The sequence below is a fragment of the Ambystoma mexicanum genome, chromosome 3p (assembly GCF_040938575.1).
Source record: "Ambystoma mexicanum isolate Mex_15411 chromosome 3p, UKY_AmexF1_1, whole genome shotgun sequence".
NCBI lineage: Eukaryota > Metazoa > Chordata > Amphibia > Caudata > Ambystomatidae > Ambystoma > Ambystoma mexicanum.
The window spans coordinates 193,850,796-193,871,494 of record NC_090925.1 but is presented as its reverse complement, the minus strand read 5'-3'; the positions used below and the strand labels follow the sequence as shown (position 1 = coordinate 193,871,494).

The 20,699-nt window shown below is 48.2% G+C and overlaps 1 protein-coding gene across 2 annotated transcripts in view; it reads right to left on the bottom strand.

Moving 5' to 3' along the window:
• Positions 1 to 3,042: 3,042 nt before the first annotated feature.
• Positions 3,043 to 20,699, bottom strand: part of LOC138580234 (uncharacterized) — a 226,451-nt gene continuing 208,794 nt past the window's right edge. The window contains exons 8-12 of one of the 2 annotated variants that reach the window (XM_069650609.1): positions 9,119 to 9,362; positions 7,494 to 7,613; positions 5,808 to 5,990; positions 4,744 to 4,869; positions 3,043 to 4,302 (exon numbers count right to left, since the gene is read on the bottom strand). In XM_069650609.1, the coding sequence (XP_069506710.1) occupies positions 4,085 to 4,302; positions 4,744 to 4,869; positions 5,808 to 5,990; positions 7,494 to 7,613; positions 9,119 to 9,362 (891 nt within the window). In that variant the 3' untranslated portion in view covers positions 3,043 to 4,084. Of the gene's footprint in view, positions 4,303 to 4,743; positions 4,870 to 5,807; positions 5,991 to 7,493; positions 7,617 to 9,118; positions 9,363 to 20,699 lie in introns of both variants that reach the window. The other variant, XM_069650608.1, reaches the window with a different exon arrangement.

Below are 20,699 nucleotides of genomic sequence, written 5' to 3'. Positions count from 1 at the left end.
CTATAAAGAAGGCAGGTGAACTGAGGGGAGTGACAAATGTATACTTCCGAAGAAACCAAGGTATGAAGAGAAGATGAAGAAGATTGAAGAGGAGGAGGTGGTTGAGGACTTGACCTGAGGGGGAACGTGGAGGAGCACATTGACATCTAATCCCTAACTCCCGCCCCCTCACCTCCATCATATTGGAACAGCAGGAAAAGAGCCCTATGTGGGCACCAGGTATTGTCCCAATACCACATTGAGTGCATGACAGACAATATCCACTTAGACAACCATATTGAATGTGCTCTTGCACTGAAAGCGCGGAAGGATGTCTGCACACACCATTGGACGGGTTTGTACCTTTTTACCGAATATAATGGTTTGCATGAACCAAAAGTTCTAAAAATGCTACCACCAAAGATTTGAACACCAAAAGTTTGATCCTTTGGTGGTAGCATGGTAAAAAAAAAGAAACAGGGGCTGCGGGGGTGTCCCCCGCATCGCCCCGCACACTATATTTTATAGTACAGTGAGCAGGGGTTGCGGGGGACACCCCTGCAGCCTTCCGTAAAAAAAAAACAGGGGCTGCGGGGGTGTCCCCCGCAACATCCCACTCACTATACTTTACAGTATAGTGAGTGTGAGTTGCAGGGGAACACCTGAAGCCTTCCGTAAAAAAAAGGACCCTGCAGCACCGGTTACCGATGACAGAAGTGAAAGGGAACTGGCGCAGCAGGGACCCAGCGTGAAGAAGAAGGTAAGTGGGGTTTGTTTATGTTGGGGGTGTGGGTGGGGGTGTGTTGAGGGTGTGGGTGGGAGGGTGTCACGGGTGTGTTGTGAGTGTGGTGGGGGTGTGGGTATTGGACGAGGGCAAAGTAACGTCATGAAGGAAAGACACGAAGACACACTGAAACAATATACAAATACTTAAAGAATGAAGATGTAACTGAAGTAACAAGAGAAACATGCAATTGAATATGAGGAAATTAGTGAGTAGAGATGTAGTGAATGTACATATGCAGAAATGCAAGGTAGAGGAGACATATAGAGGCTTGCTGCAGCAGAAAATATAATGTGAACTTAAGCAGCCATGAGAAATAGATGGATGCCGGACTTGTGTTGAAACCAATCAAGCTAACTCATCGATTGACCAGGGCTGCAGAGTCAGGAGACGCTGGAAAACCAGCTTTGTGTGAGGAATGAAGAGGAGTCTATTGGCCTGGGAACAAGGATGCCACATCAAGGAATAATTGTAAGGCACAAAGGGAGTCAAGAGGATAAGCCATGTACATAAGACATATTTCTCTTAGATTAAGCGAAGAAGAAAACGTCTGCAACTGCCAAATACTGGACAGTCAAGGATGCAAAAAGCTTCGGTGAGGTAGAGCAACCAAGTCTCCAGAGGCCACGAGGAGTAGTGACACCCAGCTTAATTGATTTAAATAGCATTAAATAAAAGATCAAAATGGACAAAATCGTGGTCTCCTCACACGTGATTCAGAAGTCGAAAACAGACACTATTCATTAACCTCTAGACAAAAATAATAGTGTACCTAGATTCCCTTGAATGTCCCAGAACAGAGAACAGGCTGCAGGTTCAAATGCAAAGGAGAAGCCTTGGATTAGGGCTGGACCGATGCGAGATGATGGACTAATTGGGCAAGTCGATAGTAGTCTAACGTTGCTCTCTGCACCTGAGTTTCATTTTGCTTATGTGCTGCTAATGGGCCGAAAGTCCAAGGTTGAGAAAGAATGCTACCAATCATTGTGTCTATGTTGCAACATGCTATACAATGTTGCACAGGCCAACCAGCTGCTGTTATTCTGCTATAATCTGTTTTTTACGTATTTAGAGGTGGTTCAAGACGTGCCTACTAAATAAGGGGCATCCAGTGATATTACTAATACTCAGGGGTGTTGCTAGGTTTGTAGGTTTGGAAATGATCCATGGCTACGGTAATGTCAGGACTGGCAGGACTCGGGGCTAGCTAGCCTTTTGGTTGCAGACCCTGAGCTTCTATCGGGGGCTACAACCAAAAGACCCGGGCTATAGCCCTTTGAGCCCCCCACCAGCAACGCCTCTGCTAATACTTATATGATCTATAAGTACATGTGTTCCCTTAACCAATCCCCCTTCAATAGGTTTTACAGTTTGCTACGTAAGATGACATCATAGATGATGCATATCGAAGTGTAAAGCTTCTGTATATTCGAAAACTAAGCCTGAGCGCGTGGACTACAGTTTGTTGTTCGCCAGCTGCCCTACTTCATTTGAGCTGACAATAAAGTAGTACTTTGCCATATTCTTTGAGTCTGTTTGGTTATTTGGGTCTGAGATCATTATTGGTAATTCCATCGAGCACATGAGACGGTCCAAGGTGCCGGTGTCTTTGAATAAAATATTGGGAACATTTAAGGTTGCAGCTTGGATAGGTTCCTGTCAGAGATAAAGACGTCCTCATAGACCAAGAAAGCTATTTTCGATGGAAATGTATCATTTAATGAATTTTCTTACAATTTAGAAATTGATTACTTATTTTTTTCTTTTTAAAAGGAGCTTCTGCTTATTTTGAAAAACATTATTAATTCCATTATAGAGTATTTCACAATAATTTTAAAAGAATGTTAAAAGAATGTGAACTAATTGAACTTTTGTTTACATTAAGTCTGTACTGGGTCTAATCCTGGATGAGTCAAAAGTAAAACAATAACAAAATGATTCAAAGGTTCTGACCCCGCGAGCGCGATCAGCCCAGATGAGCTAGAAACTGGAGCAGGAACTTAAGAGGAGCCGGAGCATCTCCCAAAGTCACAGCGTAAAACCGAACAGGACTCTAACGGGAACATGACTGCGCCTAAGGGGGCGTCGCCGGCGGCACCGCAATGCTCCATCTGAAGAGGGGCGGCCTTCTGCTGAGATCAATGCGAATCCATCAGGCAAGAAGATCCCCTGGGTAACCACCGAGACTCCACTGGGCAGCACAGGAGGAGGTATGCAAGGGGCCCGGGGAGCCCTAAGCAGCAAAGATAAGGAGGCACATGAGGAAAGGTCCAGATAGCTCTCTGAAAATTACTTTATTAAAAAGGTGACACAACAAATGAAAGTAGGAGTACACGATCAATCATGAGGAAAGAGCAATGTCCCAGAAGACACCGAGCCTAGAGCAAGCGGCTTCCATGACATGTGTCTGTTTTCTCTAAGGATCAGCTGACGATGGAGAAATGCTTGATGGACATTCAGGTGCAGATTACTGGGGGGGGGCGGGGTGAGAGGGGCTGCTGTTCCAGGTCTGTACAGGTTCAGCTGCTGAAATCAAAGAAACCCCCCCATCGATCCTCTATTCATCAGACACTGCACACATACTTGTAAAAGTTAAAACGTCACTCTGAGAAGCACTTATTGCTCTCCTCATCTCACACAGGGTCACCTGTCCTCTGGGCTGGAGGCTGGAGAAGGAGTGGGACTATCCAGGCCTAGTCTGATGCATTGTTCCGAGCGCATATATCAAGGATCAGAAGTCTTTCCCTCCTCCCCACCTCTGGTGTGATGGCCCAAGGTGGGAAGTGAACAGTTCTAGGACATTGCAGCTGTTTATGAAAGGAGTAATCAGAAGGGACGCAAGAAACACTAGGATCCATTTTCACAAACTCCTGGAGGATGTACATGTTTGGGACTTGCTTTGGCCTGTTCAGAGAAGCCGCTCCACACAGTGGTACGTGATGAGAAAGGTGGGAGAAGCCATAGGGAGAGGCTGCTACCTAAGGTAGAACCTGGTCTCCACTAGGCAACACTTCCCAGGCTTCCTTGCATTTCCCTTCAGCAGGCAGAGCGTATCGCCCAGTTCTCTAACATGCCTTGATCTGCACTGGTCCTCTGCATCATTCGCCTGTCCCCGTTTGCTTCTTGGTCCTTCTAGAGATCCGGGGCGGTTGTATCACTCTTTGGTCGATGCTGGAGAATTTGGCGAGACGTGCCGGCAAACGAGTGTGGCGTGAAAGCTGCGTTTCTGCCCTCACACGTCTAGTCTAGTCTAGTATCTCTAATCGTCCTCCTTGGGTTGCCGGACCCTCTGATTCCCGCCCTTGAGTTTCTCATAAAGCCCTATTTTCCTCCAGCCTCATGCGAGTCCCGCCATTCATCCTCCTCAGGCTGTTGGTTGCTGCCGCTTCCCCCCTCCAGGTTCTCCTCTGGCCCTACTGTGCTCCTCAGCTCTCCTGGAAGGTCCCTCAGAGAAAGGCCATTGTCCAGGCCAGATGCAGGGCTGCTGAGGGCTCTCTCTGCGGCAGTGAGTGTCACTGGCGGGGGCGAGGCCAGCCCGTCTGCAGAGAAACAGAACATATATATATATATATATAAGATGTTACTGAAGAGAAAAGTGTGTGTCCTCATGCAAGCAGCACAAGAGCACCAACGCAAGCATTACAGGGTGCAATACATGCCGGTGTCATAGGAATACCTATCTCATGGTGAACCAGCGACTAAGCCACGCAATATCCCCACACATACTCCATGCTCCTCTGCCCCTGCCTGGCAGCCATTGAGGTGACATTTTACTGCTCCAGGCACTAAAAGGGACAGGGTTTGCTCCTATGATAATCAAGGCGGGGCCGTCACATCTCATGGGCAGCGTGCTCGCCTTGAAAGCAAGACGACACGGAGCAACACAGGTTCGATCCCCGTGTCCGCGCTTAGAAACCTCTGGGTATTAAGCGCGTTATAAATAACCTATCATATCATATCATATGCAAGACCTCACACACCTGTATCGAGATCCCTCGCTTCCATGTCATCCTGGCCCACCTCTGCAAGAGTCATCGGTTTCTCAAGGGAGCCAGGCTCCACTTTTGGGGGGAGGATACAAGATTCCTGGGGGGTGTCGGGAGGACCTTGGATAGAAAAGACATTAAAATTAAGAGAAGCGCTACTATTGGAAGATCTGCAGAGGAACAGAGTAGAAAAGGAGTGAAAGTGCAGAGGACTTGACATCAACCAAATGCAAACTTTAAAAGAAACGGATATACATCTGTAACCCATGTGACCTGCACGTTCCATGATACTACAGTCCTGTACATTGACCCGCCATCTTGGGTTCTTCCTCTTCGTTTAACCTGCGAACATTTTGACTGAAGTTCTGCTTCTGACATATGCATGAACCCTAAACTTTGACATCTGAACCCAAAAAGCAAAATCTGATCCATTATGGTCTCACTCGATATTAAGCTGACGTGTTGGTTATTAGGCAATATCTTAACCCAACCTGCCCGATACCTCCAACCACAATTCCAACCCTGAACTTAGCTGTCCTAGTTTGAGTGGTTTTTGGGATGGAGATTCTAGCGGAGTCAGAATAAGCGCCTGTGCTTTAGTTGGCAGAGGTGTTCATGGTGAGAGACTTTGTCCCTCTAGGCCTGTTTTCCTCTGATGCAGTCCAAAGGCATCCTGATGCACCCAGTGACTACTGCTTCCCTGGATAAGGCCGGCATCACTAGTGAGTGGGTTGGAAATGCTTGAGGTAGCGCAATCCACATGGATTTGGAGCAGGATTCCACTATCCTTTGGTGGAAGCCAGGGTGGAATAGGAACCAAAAGAGGCCCTGCAGATAATTTTCAAAGTGGCCCCATATTACACATTTTCAGCAAGCCCAACCCTTTTCCTATGGGAACATTTGGAAAAAAACATGGGAAATCTCCAGAGTTTCCTATAGGCCAGTCCACCCCTGCAAGCAGCTCTTGGTTGTGTGCACCCAACAGAGCCGCATCTGACATACATGTCCGACTCCTGGCACCGCCCCTTGAACCGCCTTCTCTGGTCGTCTCCACTCACCTTTCACGTGGTGGTTGACATCCTCTGGGACTGCGCTGGCTTCTGTGGTTCTGGTCCGTTCCTTCGGCAGGTTGGCATCCACCAGATCACACATCAGAACCGGGGGCCTCCGGTGGTCCATTTCCCAGCCGGTCGCCGGTGGCTCCTCCATCGGGAGCTTAGCCAGTTGAGCCTGGGAGATCCCTGTGAATGGAAGGACAATCACGGTCACTGCTGCTCGTGTGGTGGGGGTTAATGAGTGACCATACATAAGTAGGCTGCAGGAAGGCACCCAGCTGATGGGCAGCAGGCAGCTTGGCAAGCTGCCTGCATCTGTCCAAGGAGACACATATTCGGAAGTATCCTAGACTAGATGCTGGGGCTCACTGGGGGATATCCCACTGTACCCACAGCATCAGTGATCTCTATACACCCAGCTCCACAGAGTATGGCATGCATAAACTGATGCTGGCTACACACAGCCACTGCCAGCCATGTGTTCACTGTGTCCTCCAGTAGAGTAAGTGGGCTGTACAACACCCCAGGGGGATATCCCACTGTACCCACAGCATCAGTGATCTCTATAAACCCAGCTCCACAGAGCATGGCATGCATAAACTGATGCTGGCTACACACAGCCACTGCCAGCCATGACCAGCCATGTGTTCACTGTGTCCTCCAGTAGAGTAGGTGGGCTGTACAATACCCCTGGGGGAGTGAAGACCACCTGCTGACACTGAAATACATGATAGACGGTGTGAGAAGGGAGGGACTGACTCGTGGGAAGGAGAAGTGACACAAATAGGGACTGGCCAATGAAGAGGACGGCCATTGAGAGCACCATTGGTTCCAGCTCCCCATGGACCACTGTGGCTCTTCAGGAATGCAAACAGTATGGTTTCTCGTTGTGAGGAACGATCAACACAAGCCAAAACTATTTACGAAACTGCAGACGCCCCCACTCTCTAGAGCAGGGAGCTGTAACCTGTGGCTCTCCAGATGGCTTGAACTACAACATCCATTGAACCTCACTATTGACTGTTCTGGATAGGGCTGATGGGAGATGTAGTCCAAAACATCAGGAGAGCCAAAGGGTGCAGACCCATGCTCTAGTCTAGAGAGTGCCTTCAGGCACAGAAGATGTTGGCATGCCTACCCACGCACATGCCCTGAAATGAGTGCGGGTATCCACTGCTGCCCAGTCCTCAGCCCACAGGAAGGGGGTATGGGGTTGTGCTGTGGATGCATGTTTCTGCGCATCAATCTTTTCCAACTGGGTCCTTGGATACTAAGGTCCCCGTTCACTAGAACCCATTCTGAAAGGGTTTCCAGGACTGGGTAATGTAATTGTAATTGGTTATTTATAACGCTCTTAATACCCAGATGTCTCTAAGCATGGGCCCAGGGATCGAACCTGTGTTGCTCCGCGGCGTCTTGCATCCAAGCCGAGCGTGTTGCCCCTGAGCTATCCTCCCGAGACCCCCCTATGACTGCCTCAATCTGTTAGTCTCTGAGCAGCACATTTGTTTAGCCAGCAGCGGGCATCTATGAAGAGGAGACAGTAGGGTCTACCCCTCTGGTCCCTCCTTCTTATCCTTGGTGATGGACACAGGGGCACACTGCTCACAGTGGGTTCCTTGGAGGTGGGTGCCATGCACTGGTTCTGGTTGCTAGAATGCATTCTAACATGCTCCGCCATTTCCTTACCCAGCAGTAGGATGCCGTTGGATGTCAGGTTGCCCATCTGTGGCGTCTTGTTGCTTGGCGCGGTGGTGGCAGTGTTCTCGCACGGCAGTGTCGAGCAGCTGCACTGGTGTCTGATGTTCACTGCTAGAAGTACAAACATCCGGTTTATCGACACATCATGCTCTCTGCTTGTAGTTTCTCACACCTGGCCTCTCACACATACACTACCCTAACAGTGTGGGGTCATAGCTCTGCACAAAAGATCATACTCCCACAAATATGAGTTACCCGCAATTGGCCACATCAGATGCTCAAGGTAGATGACGTCATTTCCCACACTCCTCCATGGAAAGTACCGCACAGACTAAAACACTCTCTTGAAATACCAGCTTAGTTCCATACGCCCGTCACTATCACGGGTGTACCTACCGTAATAGCTACGGGCCTCCACAGCAGCGACCTCCCATACACATGCCGATGTCCCTGCCAGTGAGTTATGCTCTGTGTGGAGCTGGGCTGCTGCTGCATAAGGACTACACGCGTCCCCCCACAAACGCTCTGTGCATACATTTCCGGCCGTATCATGCTGATGGGAGCTGTAGTCCAGTACACGTGGCGTGAGGAAGGTTGAAGACCCCCTGAACTAACGTGTGCTTCATTTCTGCATTTTGGTGTACTAATACAGCCCCTAGCCCAGGTTACAGGTTGTTTTTAAGTGTATGTGTCTAGTGCTTGAAGGGGATTCTAGTTGAAAATGACCGCGGCTTTGTCGTTTTCAACTAGACAAAAGCTTGGCCTTGAGACACAGACAATTTTTCACACTATAGGCCTCATTACACGGTAGGCGGTAAGGGTTTACCGGTACCGGTATTTTACCGGTACCGGTACACCCTTACCGCCTTACTACGAGGTCCCTTTGCGGGTTGGGGGATTCAACGCCTGCTTTTTGCAGGCGTTAAAAACCAACCCGCAAAGGGACCAGGGAGCTAATTACGGTACCGCAATTTGCGGTACCGTAATTACCGCCTTCCCCATTCCCATAGAGCCCTATGGGGCAAAAATGGGAATGGGAAGGGCAATGGTGGAAGGGGGAATTACCGCCCCACCAACCTTGGAGTAGGTCGGTAATTCCCCTTTCTGCCAAGGCGGTGCCAGTATTTTACCGGCATGGACCAAGGTGCTAATAGCGCCTTGGTTCACCGCCATCCGTGTAATGAGGCCCAGTGTCTACAAATGATGATGTTATTATTCCTCCCTCATAACAGCTACAACCAAAGACTCATTCCTGTCCCTCACCAGGCATTATGCATTGAATAATGCACTACCAAGAAACTGCCACAGCAGATATTTAGCAGGTGCACAGTCCATCACAGCAGATGCATGGTGTAACATAATTAATTAGCCACCTCCCTTAGCACATGCACTTGACATAGAATTCGTCTTTACCCTAAATACCTTTCACAAGTAAGTAGCCATTTCAGGTTCAGATATTAACCCAACAGCCCCTAATGTTGTGCATTCCCAGCAGGGATGCACACCTTATCCACAAACAACCATTTCAGGCTCCAGCACTCACAGGCATTCTCATCTCTTGACCACGCCCTCACTGTCCAAGCGCAGCTGATGATGTCACATCCTGTCCTCACCTTGTTCGCGTTCTACGGCCAGAGAACAGGTTGACGACGTCTTCCAACCTCCGCCACCTGGTGGTATCTCCAGAGCATCCGCCGAGTGCCACCGCTGGACTCGGTCCGCTGCCACGGATGGTGAGGTCTGACTGCCAGTTGTCAGCAGGTCAAGGGTTAGCTCCAGACCCCCATTGGACCACGGCTTCTCTGTGGCCAGCTCTAGCTTCTCCAATGCCATCAGAGGACGGTTCTGCTGATCCAGCTGAGGAGGCCACAATAACAAACAAAAAGTCAGAAGATGACTGGAAGCATCTGCAGCACAACTGTCAAGGAGAGCACGACCGGCCCGCCGGGAAATTGGGAGAAAGTGTGGTGGGTCTGGGAAAGTCTGATAGTTCTGAATACAAGTTACTCCTAGATCAGCTACACCAAGAAAAGAAGGAAACAGGATGGGGAACTGAAGAGCCTGGCTGTATCCCCACATCTCGGTGCTCAGGTATCGAAGCAAATGGATCTGTGGGATGTCGAAAGATTTAGCTGTGGCGACCATCCCTCCTGTCACTCTGCAGTCAGACTTCCAGGTCTGGGGGAACGAGGCAGAACACAGTCACCTGGGCTTCAGTCTATGGTGTTAATTAAAGGACTGTCTTCCTTGGAAACAGATCCTAGACATGTGTCTACCCTCCATCCTCTTGCAATCAAAGATTTGCTTAATTCTGTTCTGCCAAAATGTTAGCATTTTGGAAAGAAATGCCTCAATCTTCTATGACACCTGTTGGCCTTAATTCTTAAGCTAGCAGTTGCTGGAATTCTCTTACCCACCCGGTCGATTCTAAACTTAATGCACAGGTGTCAATGACTAAAGCCACTTTTTTTACAGAATTATAGATATGACCGCCACCCGGTCGATTCTAAACTTAATGCACAGGTGTCAATGACTAAAGCCACTTTTTTTACAGAATTACATATATGACCGCCACCCGGTCGATTCTAAACTTAATGCACAGGTGTCAATGACTAAAGCCACTTTTTTTACAGAATTACATATATGACCGCCACCCGGTCGATTCTAAACTTAATGCACAGGTGTCAATGACTAAAGCCACTTTTTTACAGAATTATATATATGACCGGCATTCAAGATCAAAGAAAAGGTTTCAGTCTTCTTTCCATATTGCAAGCCGTATGGAGTGAAAAAGTATTTTTCATTTAAGCGAAAATTAAACAGACTGATTTAGAAAGACCGCCCTGAGCACGCTCAGAGCGGTCTTTCTCAATCTTAACTGTCACGCCCCTGCCACACACGAGTGCATGCAGGGGCTGACAGGCGATCCAGGATGGGCAAGGGGAAGACAGAAGACGGGAGACAGGTAGGTGTCTGTTTGCGTGCATGTGTGCATATTGTGGGGAAAAGGTGTGTGTCTGCGTGTGTTTGTATGGGAGGCGGGGGTCAGTCAGCTATGATTATGGGGTGTTGTGCCGTTTTAAAGGGGAGGATTATGGGGGGGTGAACCTCCCTGATTTCACAGTGCAGATAGGAGAAGGGGGTGAAGGGGAGTGATATATTTCGAATATTAAAGGCTGCACCAAAACGGCTGAAAATAATCAGTCTTTTTTTACTGCGTCCTTATTCCAGAATATTAAATAGAACCATTACAAGCAACTGGTTCACCTTTCACTGAAGAATTGTTATTTTTCTGATTCCTTGACAATTGGACATGTGTTTCCTCTGCTAATAAAAAGCGAATTTGGACGTGGAGGATATGACCAATTACAGACCAGTCTCATGCTTACCATTCCTAGGTAAATTAATTGAAAGAAAGTTTTTATTGGCGCTCCCCTGCCAGTCAATATGGGTGCAATATCCGTGGAAAAAGAAAAAGCGTGACGGTCGGTAGGGAGAGAGATAGGCGAATGAGGGAGGGATGCATGCGGACGCACTGGCCGACTGTTTTGAATCTGTGAGCCCCGTTAGGCAGGCCTTCACGATTTGCTGCGGTCTTATTTCCCTACACGTGGGAAAGGTAGTAGGTGTCGGCCGGTCACGCGAACTGCTCCCTGCGCGCACAGCACAGCGCCAGTGGCGTAAAGAGCGTTTTTAGCTCTGGGCCTGCCTTCCATTCACTCCGATGAGTGGCTCAGCTGATATGGTATGGTAATGTTTATTTATAAAGCGCCTATGCACAGGCAAGTGTTTCAAAGTGCTCAAAGAGGGTGGGTAACATGTGGAAAAACAACAGTCGCTCAGAGCCCTTGAAATTCGGAGACGATAATAGTGTGCACAGGTAGAGTAAGTGCATATAATACATGCCTGACAACGATTCTGCAGTTTTACCAGTGCAATTAAGGGGTGAGGACAAGGGAGAACAGACAGAAGATCTTCAGGTACGGTGCATTCGAATCGTGCAAGTGCACATACGGTCACAGGGAGGGGGAGGCCCAATCGTGCAAGTGCACAGATGGTCACAGGGAGGGGAGGCCCAAGTGCACCCAGTCGGTGGAGGCTGGGTTAAGTGCAGAGAGAGAGCCACTCTCAAGGGTTATTTCTCAAGTGCAGTGAGGGTGGGTGGAGTGCCGGGCCCTGAGGCGAGTGCAAGAGAGGACTGGTGGGGGTGCCCGGGAACTATGATACTCTGAGGTACACCAGGTGCTCAGTCAGCAAGCTGTAAGGCAGGGGAGGGGGGAGGGAAAGAGCAGAGAGCTAGGTTAGCAGGGTAGAGGGAGATAGAAGGAAGAGGAGAAGAGGAAAGTCTTGAGGAGTCTCCGGAACTTAAGAAGATCAGGCTCAAGATGGAGGGCGGCAGGGAGCCTATTCCAGAGGGAGGCACCTGCTGAGGATAAGGATCTCACTCCAAATCTCTTCTTGGAGAACCGGCTCACTCGCAGAAGGTTGGAGGTAGATGAGCAGAGGGCTCAGGGGGGACGGTATCTAGGTAGGCAACGTTGCAGATAGGTAGGTCCCAGGCCCCAGAAAGCCTTGTGGACAATGCAGAGGGTCTTGCACTTGATCCTTGCAGCCACAGGGGGCCAGTGAAGGGATTTCAGCGCCAGAGAGATGCAGTCCCTGAGCTTAAGGCCAGGGATAAGTCTTGTGGTTCTGTTCTGGATGGGTTGCAGAGGGTGCAGGACAGAAGCAGGAAGGTTGTGGAAGAGGCTGTTGCAGTAGTCCAGCCTAGAGAGAACCAGGGCTCTGGAGATGGTGATCCGCTGGGGGAAAGTGAGAAAAGGTAGAGTACCTATGAGGAGGTGTAGCTGATAGTTAGACATTTTAGAGATGTCTGAAATGTTAGAGGAGAAGGAGAGAGTGGTAGGTGTCAAAGGTGACCCCAAGGTTTTTAGCCTCACAAGTGGGTTCGGGCGCAGGGCCAAGAGAGGCCGGCCAGAGTGAGAGTGGGAAAGCAGGAGCAGTGGTCCCAATGCAAACAATCTTAGTCTTACTGGCGTTGAGGCAGAGGTTTGTTTACAGCACACCTTGACTGAATAGCGGACACACAGTCAGATATGAGAAGGAGGAGGAGGTGGCGGGTGAGGGCAGCCTGAAGGATAGTTGCGTGTCATCCACATAACACGAAAATTAGAGGTGAAAGTGGCAATCACATGTGCCAAGGCAGCCATATAGACGTTGAAGAACCAGGGGTATAGGTTAGATCCCTGGGGAACACCACAGGTTGAGAGAGAGATAGTCGAGAGAAAGGCTCTGAGTTCCACCTGGGATGGGCGGTCAGAGAGAAAGCCATGACAGAGCCTGACCTGTGATTCCCAGGGTGTCATGAAGATGTGTGATCAGGATATTGTGGTTAACCGTGTCAAAGGCAGAGGAGAGGTCATGGAGAATGAGGACAGAGGGAGTGTTAGTGTCAGAAGAGCAGTTTCTGTGCCTCTGGATGCTCTAAAGCCAGGTGGATGGTCGTGGAAGCAATCAATAGATTCAGTGTGGAGGGTCAGCTGAGAGATAGACAATTTCTCCAGGAGTTTCCTCAGGAAGGGAGTGATGGAGATAGGGAGGTAGTTACCGGAATGGAGGGGTTGGCAGAGGGCTCCTTGAGCAGAGGTTGCACAAGGGAGTGTTTAAGAGCAGTTGGGAAAACCGCAGTGGAAAAGGAGAGATTGCAGAGATCAGCCAAGGCTGGGGCAAGGGGGAACACTTATATGGAACAGAGACTGTTGGACTGCGCAGTCTCTGTGTACAGTTTGTGCTCCAAGAGCATTTTCTCCAAGGTATTATGCACCAGTGAACTTTTTAGATTAGCAAACAGAAAGAAAAAAAAACAAAGCTCTGTTTACTAACCTGCCTAGCTCGGTCGCTGGCATACTGTGAATTAAGACACAGTTTATGGGGTGTTATGTATGACGAAAGTGTTCGGCTGTTGGCTCAGCGTTTATTTATGAACTACATGGGTAGAGGGGTTGGTCTTTGTCCCCTGTTATTGGCCACCGAACTCTGGCTGGAAAGTGTATGGTAGCCTAAGATTTACCCCTTTTTTTATAATATATTTAGTGAGAAAACGACTTTCTGCACACAGAGAGAGAAGAGTTGGTTTCCCCTTCCCTTTTTTTCCTCTTAGATTCACTTCCCGGAGACCCACTGAACGTTTAAGTTCTCCGTTCAGACCTAAGTACAGCCCTCCTATATTGTTAAGCTACCCAACGCTCCCTGTTAACGTCTTATTTGTATACAGAGGCCTCAGTTGCTGTCAGGCTACATTGCTGGAAGTGACGGCGTCTCACGGAGGAGGCGGTTTCTGTGGCAGTTTCACCGTCGGCGAGCACGCTGTTGCTCCGTTGTCTATGGCGCGCCTGGAGTACGTATATAGCAAGAAGGGCCAGTAAGCGGATACCTCTTATTTCACGCTTATGTTGAAGGTTCGCAGAGAGGGTGTTTACATAGGACCTTGGTTGTGATCTGGGGTTGGGTTCTCAAGAAAGAGGTTGGCTCCGGGTCCCTGCCACATTTAAATGTATGTATCACACGTGAATTGGCAAATGATTGAGAGGGAATAGCACGGACTCGTACTGACCTTAACTCAACTAAGGGAATCCTGTCACACTGTTTGAGGTTTGTGTTTTTTCGTTTGGTGGCAATTCAGGAAAACCCTAGGGGTTGTTCCTCACCCCATCCTCCTCTCATTTTACACACTGCACTTTGTACTTTCTATATCCATATGTACTGAGAGAGGAAAGGTAAAAGGTTGTTTTTCCCTTTCACCTGGTGATGTAATGTGTTGTCTGGGTTAGCTGTTTGTGGAAGTGTTGTGTGTGTGTTAAACTGCTGCCACCAGGGAATGGGGAATTAAACATTTCTTTTCTACTATGAGTAAGAAATATTAATGTTTGTGGGATGCTATATATTTCCATTATGATGCCAGTGTGACTCAGAGCTAGCACTGTAATATTACTCGAATGGAATGTGCTGTGTTAGGCCATGACTCGGTGCCAGGTGTGTGTCCACAGGGGCTCTCTGCCAATTAGTGAAGCTCAATTATACATTAATCAACAGAAGCAAAAGATGAAATATGAAATATTGGCATCCTTGGTACAGCCGCCTAGTTATTAGGCATTGTGTAATATTCATACACAGAGAAGGTTTTAATGAGTCGTGTACTTTGTGCCTGCCATGACATACAATGAAATAATTATTTAAGGTTTATGGTATTTAAAATATTTATATTCTAAATCCACAGGTCTCTAGGGTGATAAACTCATTGGTGCACCTGGTTTTATTCTACTCATAGCGAACTGTCAGGTCCACCAGTGCCCAATGTGGTCATTGCTTTCTTTATTGCTACAAAGAGAGATAGAGAGAGAGAGAGAGAGATAGAGAGAGAGAGAGAAAGAGAGAGAGAGAGAAAAAGAGAGAGAGAGAGAGAGAGAGAGAGAGAGAGAAAGAGAGAGAGAGAAAGAGAGAGAGAGAAATAGAGAGAGAGAGAAAGAGGGAGAGAAAGAGAGAGAGAAAGAGAAAGAGAAAGGGAGAGAGAGAGAGAGAGAGAGAGAGAGAGAGAGAGAGAGAGAGAGAGAGAGAGAGAGAGAGAGAGAAAGAAAGCTCCCAGGCTAGGCCAGCCTTCACCCCAGTGGGGGCGCTTTCGCTCATCTAACATGCACAGGGACGGTGGGTCTGTCCTATTACAATCCCCGGACTTCACAAATGCGTGCATGTGCGCGGTAAGGTGTAGTGTCTATTCACAGATGTGCCTATGGGTTGCAGGCCACTCATTCATTTCCCACAGGGGCCCATCATACATGACTATCATAAGGTCGCACACACCTTACATGTGGGTCTGCTTTTAGTCTAGTCATATACATTTTCAGCAATTTCAACACATGTCTCCTCCCACTCTGGTATATGCTCTCCAAATTTGAGATCAATCAACTTACACAAAAGGCCATGCTAAAGTGGCAGAAGGGAGCAACCACGTTAAGTGAAGATTTGCTGTATCAGAAAGAATTCACTTTGTGCAGGAACAAATAAGAGTGCCAAACCCCTACACTCGGGGCAGTGCGGTAACTTATTGTTAAAATAAATGGTGAGCCAAAATGAAGCACAGAGGACGAGCAAACAATAATGACTGCAGTAAAAGAGCAGCCTGTGATCTCCTATTTGTCCATTAGGTGGCAGCGTAGCTACACAAAGGGCCCAGTCCAGTCAAACCAGCGAGGTGAAGTAATATCTGTGTCTGTACTTCTCACGAAAAGGGGCAACCAACGGCCGTTCCCCTGCCTCTGGGGACCAGAAGTCCGGGGCTCACCCTGCCTCAAGAAGAGCGTGTAAAAATGAACAGGGGGGAGGGGGGGTCTTGTCTACATAATAACTAAGCGCATACTGCAACACTGCTGGTAGAGTAAGAGGAGGCCTTCTGACATGGCTTTACACTTGCACTGGCGATCGACTGGGAACCTGGGGAACACTTGTCTACTCTCTCCAAGCCTGCCCCCCTCCCATAATCACCCCAGTACAGTACCCATCACCCAGACTTCACCATGGACTTTGCCACAGGCAGCTTGCAGTCATGTATCACTTAGGAATCTAGTATCCGAGGTCTGCTGAATTGACTTTCGCAAAGCACTCTACACAGCAAGCATACCTCGTGTATTTGCTCTACATGCACCCTTTGATAATGAGCAATTTTGGGACTACACTAGGTGCTACCAACTCTACATAAAATTCATTTCAAAATGTAAATAAATACAAAGGGCTTCTTCATAAACAAAGCATAACACACGCTCCAACCTTTCCACAGAACATTTGGCATTCAAACGGCCACGGTGGGTGGTTCACGAGTGCAACTCACAATGAACTGTCAAGTAAACGAAGGTCAAAGAAAGCATAAGGAAGGGAGTCATGAATAGGACACACTTGGCATCCAAATCACTTGAAAATCCTTCTGATTCATACTTTGACCCAAAAGCGTTAAACCTCCACTCTTTTAATTCTGTATGAACAAATCCCAATGGCCAGAACATAACATTTCCAGCCTTTAAGAATGGAGAGCAATTAGCAAAGTTAAAATCCGGTCTCTGCCATGGGGTAATGTGTCAAACATGAACGTTTTTTACAGTGCATGGCTGAAATAGAGCTGTAAAAGGCACACCAGGGGGTGGAGACAAAGGGGTGGTAATGGTGGGGTGAGTTTCCCGAGCTGTGACTAACAAGTGCCAGCCAGCTGCAGCTTTGCACAAACTAGTTTGAGCGAAGATGTGACTGCCTGCTTTTCTGTCAGTCAGAGCTGCCTGAGTTGATGACGGCGGGCTCATCTCCCGTTGCGGCTGCGGCCGTGGCGGGACAATGACCCGCTGTGAAGTGCTGGGACCGGAGGGCCCCAGCAGGGCCCCAGCGCAGCGTCACTTTTAGGAGACTCCCGAGGCCCAGCCCCGGCAGGCCCCGGCCCACTTAAAGCACTGGCCTTCAGTCCCATGTATGGAAGGGAGAATTAATGTACACCTTCCCCCCCACCCCTCGGTGCCCTACATACATTTACTGTTGGCAAGGCCCACAAGCGCCATCTTTTCTGGGTCGATGGTGCTCTCGCAGCTTCCTTCTCTTGTCACATTTCCTTTGATTGACCCTGGCTTAACAGTCCCACATCCCCCCATGAGCGTGGCTGGCATTTGTGTTTCCCTGCTGGTGTTATGCATCTTTCATTAACTCGACCAGGCATATGTCCCAACATGCACGCGCAAAAGGAGCTCTCTGTGAGGCAGTGGTGTTTTTAACCTATGTACTGGAGCTCTGTTAGAACAGGCGCTGATTTTAACCAGTTACCTAATCTCCCTGCAAGGAGGTGTCTCTGTAACCCTGTGTACAAAGAGATTCCTGTTAAGAGCTTGAGGTATTGTTTGTCCTCTGTACAGGGTCTCTCTTTTAGAAGTGCCTGCATACAGGTGTCATCTGTTTGGAGGGGGTGATACTGAACTCCCAGGCATTGTTTTTGACCTGTGTACAGAAGCTCCAGGGAAGTTAATTGGGGGTCGCCAGAGGTCGCAAGAGCGGCCTCTGCCCTCTCCCCAGTGGTGCCTGGCATAATTCTGTGAAATCTGGCTCTGGACTGGAGCCTGGAGCTTGCACCTTTTTAAAAATAGTTTGTTGCTTCAACAAACTATTTGAAAAAATGAAGAAGCTCCAGATTGCCTGACACCACCCAGGCCTGGGCAGTGGAACAGCGCAGTGCGGTTCCTTCATGTCGGTTGCGTTTCATGCTATGGTTGCTGAGCAACCATAGCTCTTCTGGGGCTGAGGCAGGGCAGAGCGGAGCTCTGAGTGCAGCAGCAGCCAGCCACTTTGATTTATTGGTGAAAGAAAGCCAAAGTAAAGTGTGCGAGTAGGTTGGTTGCACACTGAACCCCTGGTCTTGTAGCAGAATTTCGTTTGCTGCAGTCAAGAGGGCCACTGCTGAGCAGCTCTGGTCCACAGCATTCACAGGAGGGCTGAAGTGCACAAGCGCCTCACCCCAGAGTTCTGCACCCCATGATATCAGACGGCGCTGTGCCAGTGAAGGAAGAACAACTGTATAAGAACACGTGTTCTCTGGTGAAATATTCTCCCTCTCTCCATTCTATCCTGTCTTTACCTTATCCCTACACCCCACTATCCACCCCTGTCCCCCCGGGATGAGATCTCGCTCTGTAGTCCTGTTGAAATAACAGGGCGTATCCACATAAAGAGGGGATTTGGGTTCATACACTTCCTATGGTAACATGGGCCTTGACACACTATTCATTCCTGTATTAAATGTGTGTCATATTACATTGATATTGTAACCATATTTCTCTTAGTGCACTGCAGCATAATGTCTTAGGATGCCACTTCCGGTGATGTCACGTGGGGGCAGGGTCAAATGACATCACTTCCCGTGATGTCACCCAGGGGCTGTGCATGTGATGTCACTTCCGCGACCCCTGGCATTTTGGTGAAATGACATCCCTGGGAGCTACCTGTGAGAATGTAATGTTTTTTTACCTCTGTACTGGAGTTTCCTGTCAGCAGGCTCTGTGTGGCATGCATACATAAGCACCCACTGTGCAGGTGCTTTCTCGGAGGATGTGGTGATTTCTATCTATGCACAAAGCTTCAAGTGAGGAGGCAGTGTTTTTGAACTCGGTTCACATCCTTCTCAAGAGGAGGCGTGTTTTTGGTCTCTCAGCAGGTGCTCTCTATGTAGAAGTAGTATTTTCTACCTTTACCTTTGTGCAGCAACCCCTGATGAGGCAGAGGTGTTGTTGACCTCTGTACAAGAAACTCCCTGTTATATGGTGGTGGTTATTTTTACCTCCGTGCAAGTACTGTCTGTGAGGTGATGGGGTTTTTGGCCTATTTAAGAGAGCTGCATGTGAGGTGGGTTTTTTCTACCTGTTCAATGGAGCTTCTACTGAGGAAGCAGTGTTTTTGACCTATCTACAGGTGCTCTCTGTGGGTCAGTGGCGTTTTTGACATTTGTACAAGAGCTCCCGATAGGTTGGTGCTCTTTTTGACCCCTGTGTCGGAGCTCGTCTTTTCGTACCTCTATACAAATGCCCCTTGGCATGAAGTGGTATTTTTCACCTCTGTACAAATGACTACCTGGGGATAAGCTTCGCAGAAGCATTAACTGGTAAGGCCCACCTGGCCAAACAATCGGCCAAAATGAATTAGCAAATAGGGGGCATTTTTCGCTTCATGTCAAGGTGTAAGGGTCAGCTTCTGGACGTGATCTCTAAGATCTATGTTGCCCAAACCTTGGCAGTTACAATGTATGGTGCCCCTTTATGGGGCTTTCAGAGGGCTGATGAAATCCAAATCAAGGAGAACAAATTTATCAGGATACTGTTGGGGCTTCCAAACTCCGCATCATGCATACCAATCCATAGAGAATTGGGACTGTAGTTTTGGGAGGACCAGTGGGCGCAATCCCCAACTTTATTTTGGGTCCAGTTGTGGGCAAATGAATATGCCTCCCTTTTTCACTTCATTATTCGGTCTGTGTTGGGCAGAGTGGGGTGGCAAAGAATTCCATGGCTTGTCTACATCTCCATAGCCCTCGGGGAGGCCAACCTCAGTGCTCTTTTCTCGCCAGCTGGATTAGTAACTAAGGCTGAGGGGAACAGCTATAAATCTGTGTTGGGTGAGGTTGTTGTGCAGAAAAGAATACTCTTAGAGTATGGTAATAAATCTGGACAACTTCACACTATGATTAGTAGACCCGCTGTGATTCAACCATATCTAACCTGGAGCTCACACAAAAAAGATCAGTGGTTAATAACTAGGGCGAGGTTTGACTGCCTCCTTTTGCAAGGGAACACAACCAATTGGAAAGGGTTTTCAGATTCCACTAGTTGTCCGGTGTGTGGATATCAGCGTGAAGATTTGGCTCATGTATTGTTATTCTGCATTGGATATGCAGGGATTCGAAGAGTAACTCTGATACCGGCCCTAAAGAAGACAGAGATCCGTCATTATAAAGTAGCACTCGCATTTCTTTTGAGTGCAGACACTGTTCTCATGGCTTGGGCTCTGCTCTCCTTTCTGAAGAGAGCAATGTACTTTAGAAAGAGGCTGATGAGGCTACAGGGAGATGGAGGTTCTTAATGGAAAGGTGGAATGTTGGTGGAATAGTTTTTACAGTGACATAAATTAGTTTACCCATGTGTAATGTATTCTTCGGATTAGTGGTTTTATAATACCTATGAATATTATCCTACCGTGCTCCGTTTTCAGAATGTTTGACATGGCCTTTTGCACTTGATTTTAAGGAAGTATTTTATGAACTGTGATATCTTTTGGATGTATGTAATACTGTTTTTATGTGTGATGGATTGTTACATCCAAATAAACTTGTTTGACTGACTGACTGATAAATGCCCCCTGTGAGGAAGCTGCATATTATTGCTTCTTATGTGGTAGTAAGTCAGTTTACCTCTGTACAGGTGCTCCCTGTGATGTGGTAGTAAGTCAGTTTACCTCTGTACAGGTGCTCCCTGTGATGTGGTAGTAAGTCAGTTTACCTCTGTACAGGTGCTCCCTGTGATGTGGTAGTAAGTCAGTTTACCTCTGTACAGGTGCTCCCTGTGATGTGGTAGTAAGTCAGCTTACCTCTGTACAGGTGCTCCCTGTGATGCTACACTGTTTTTG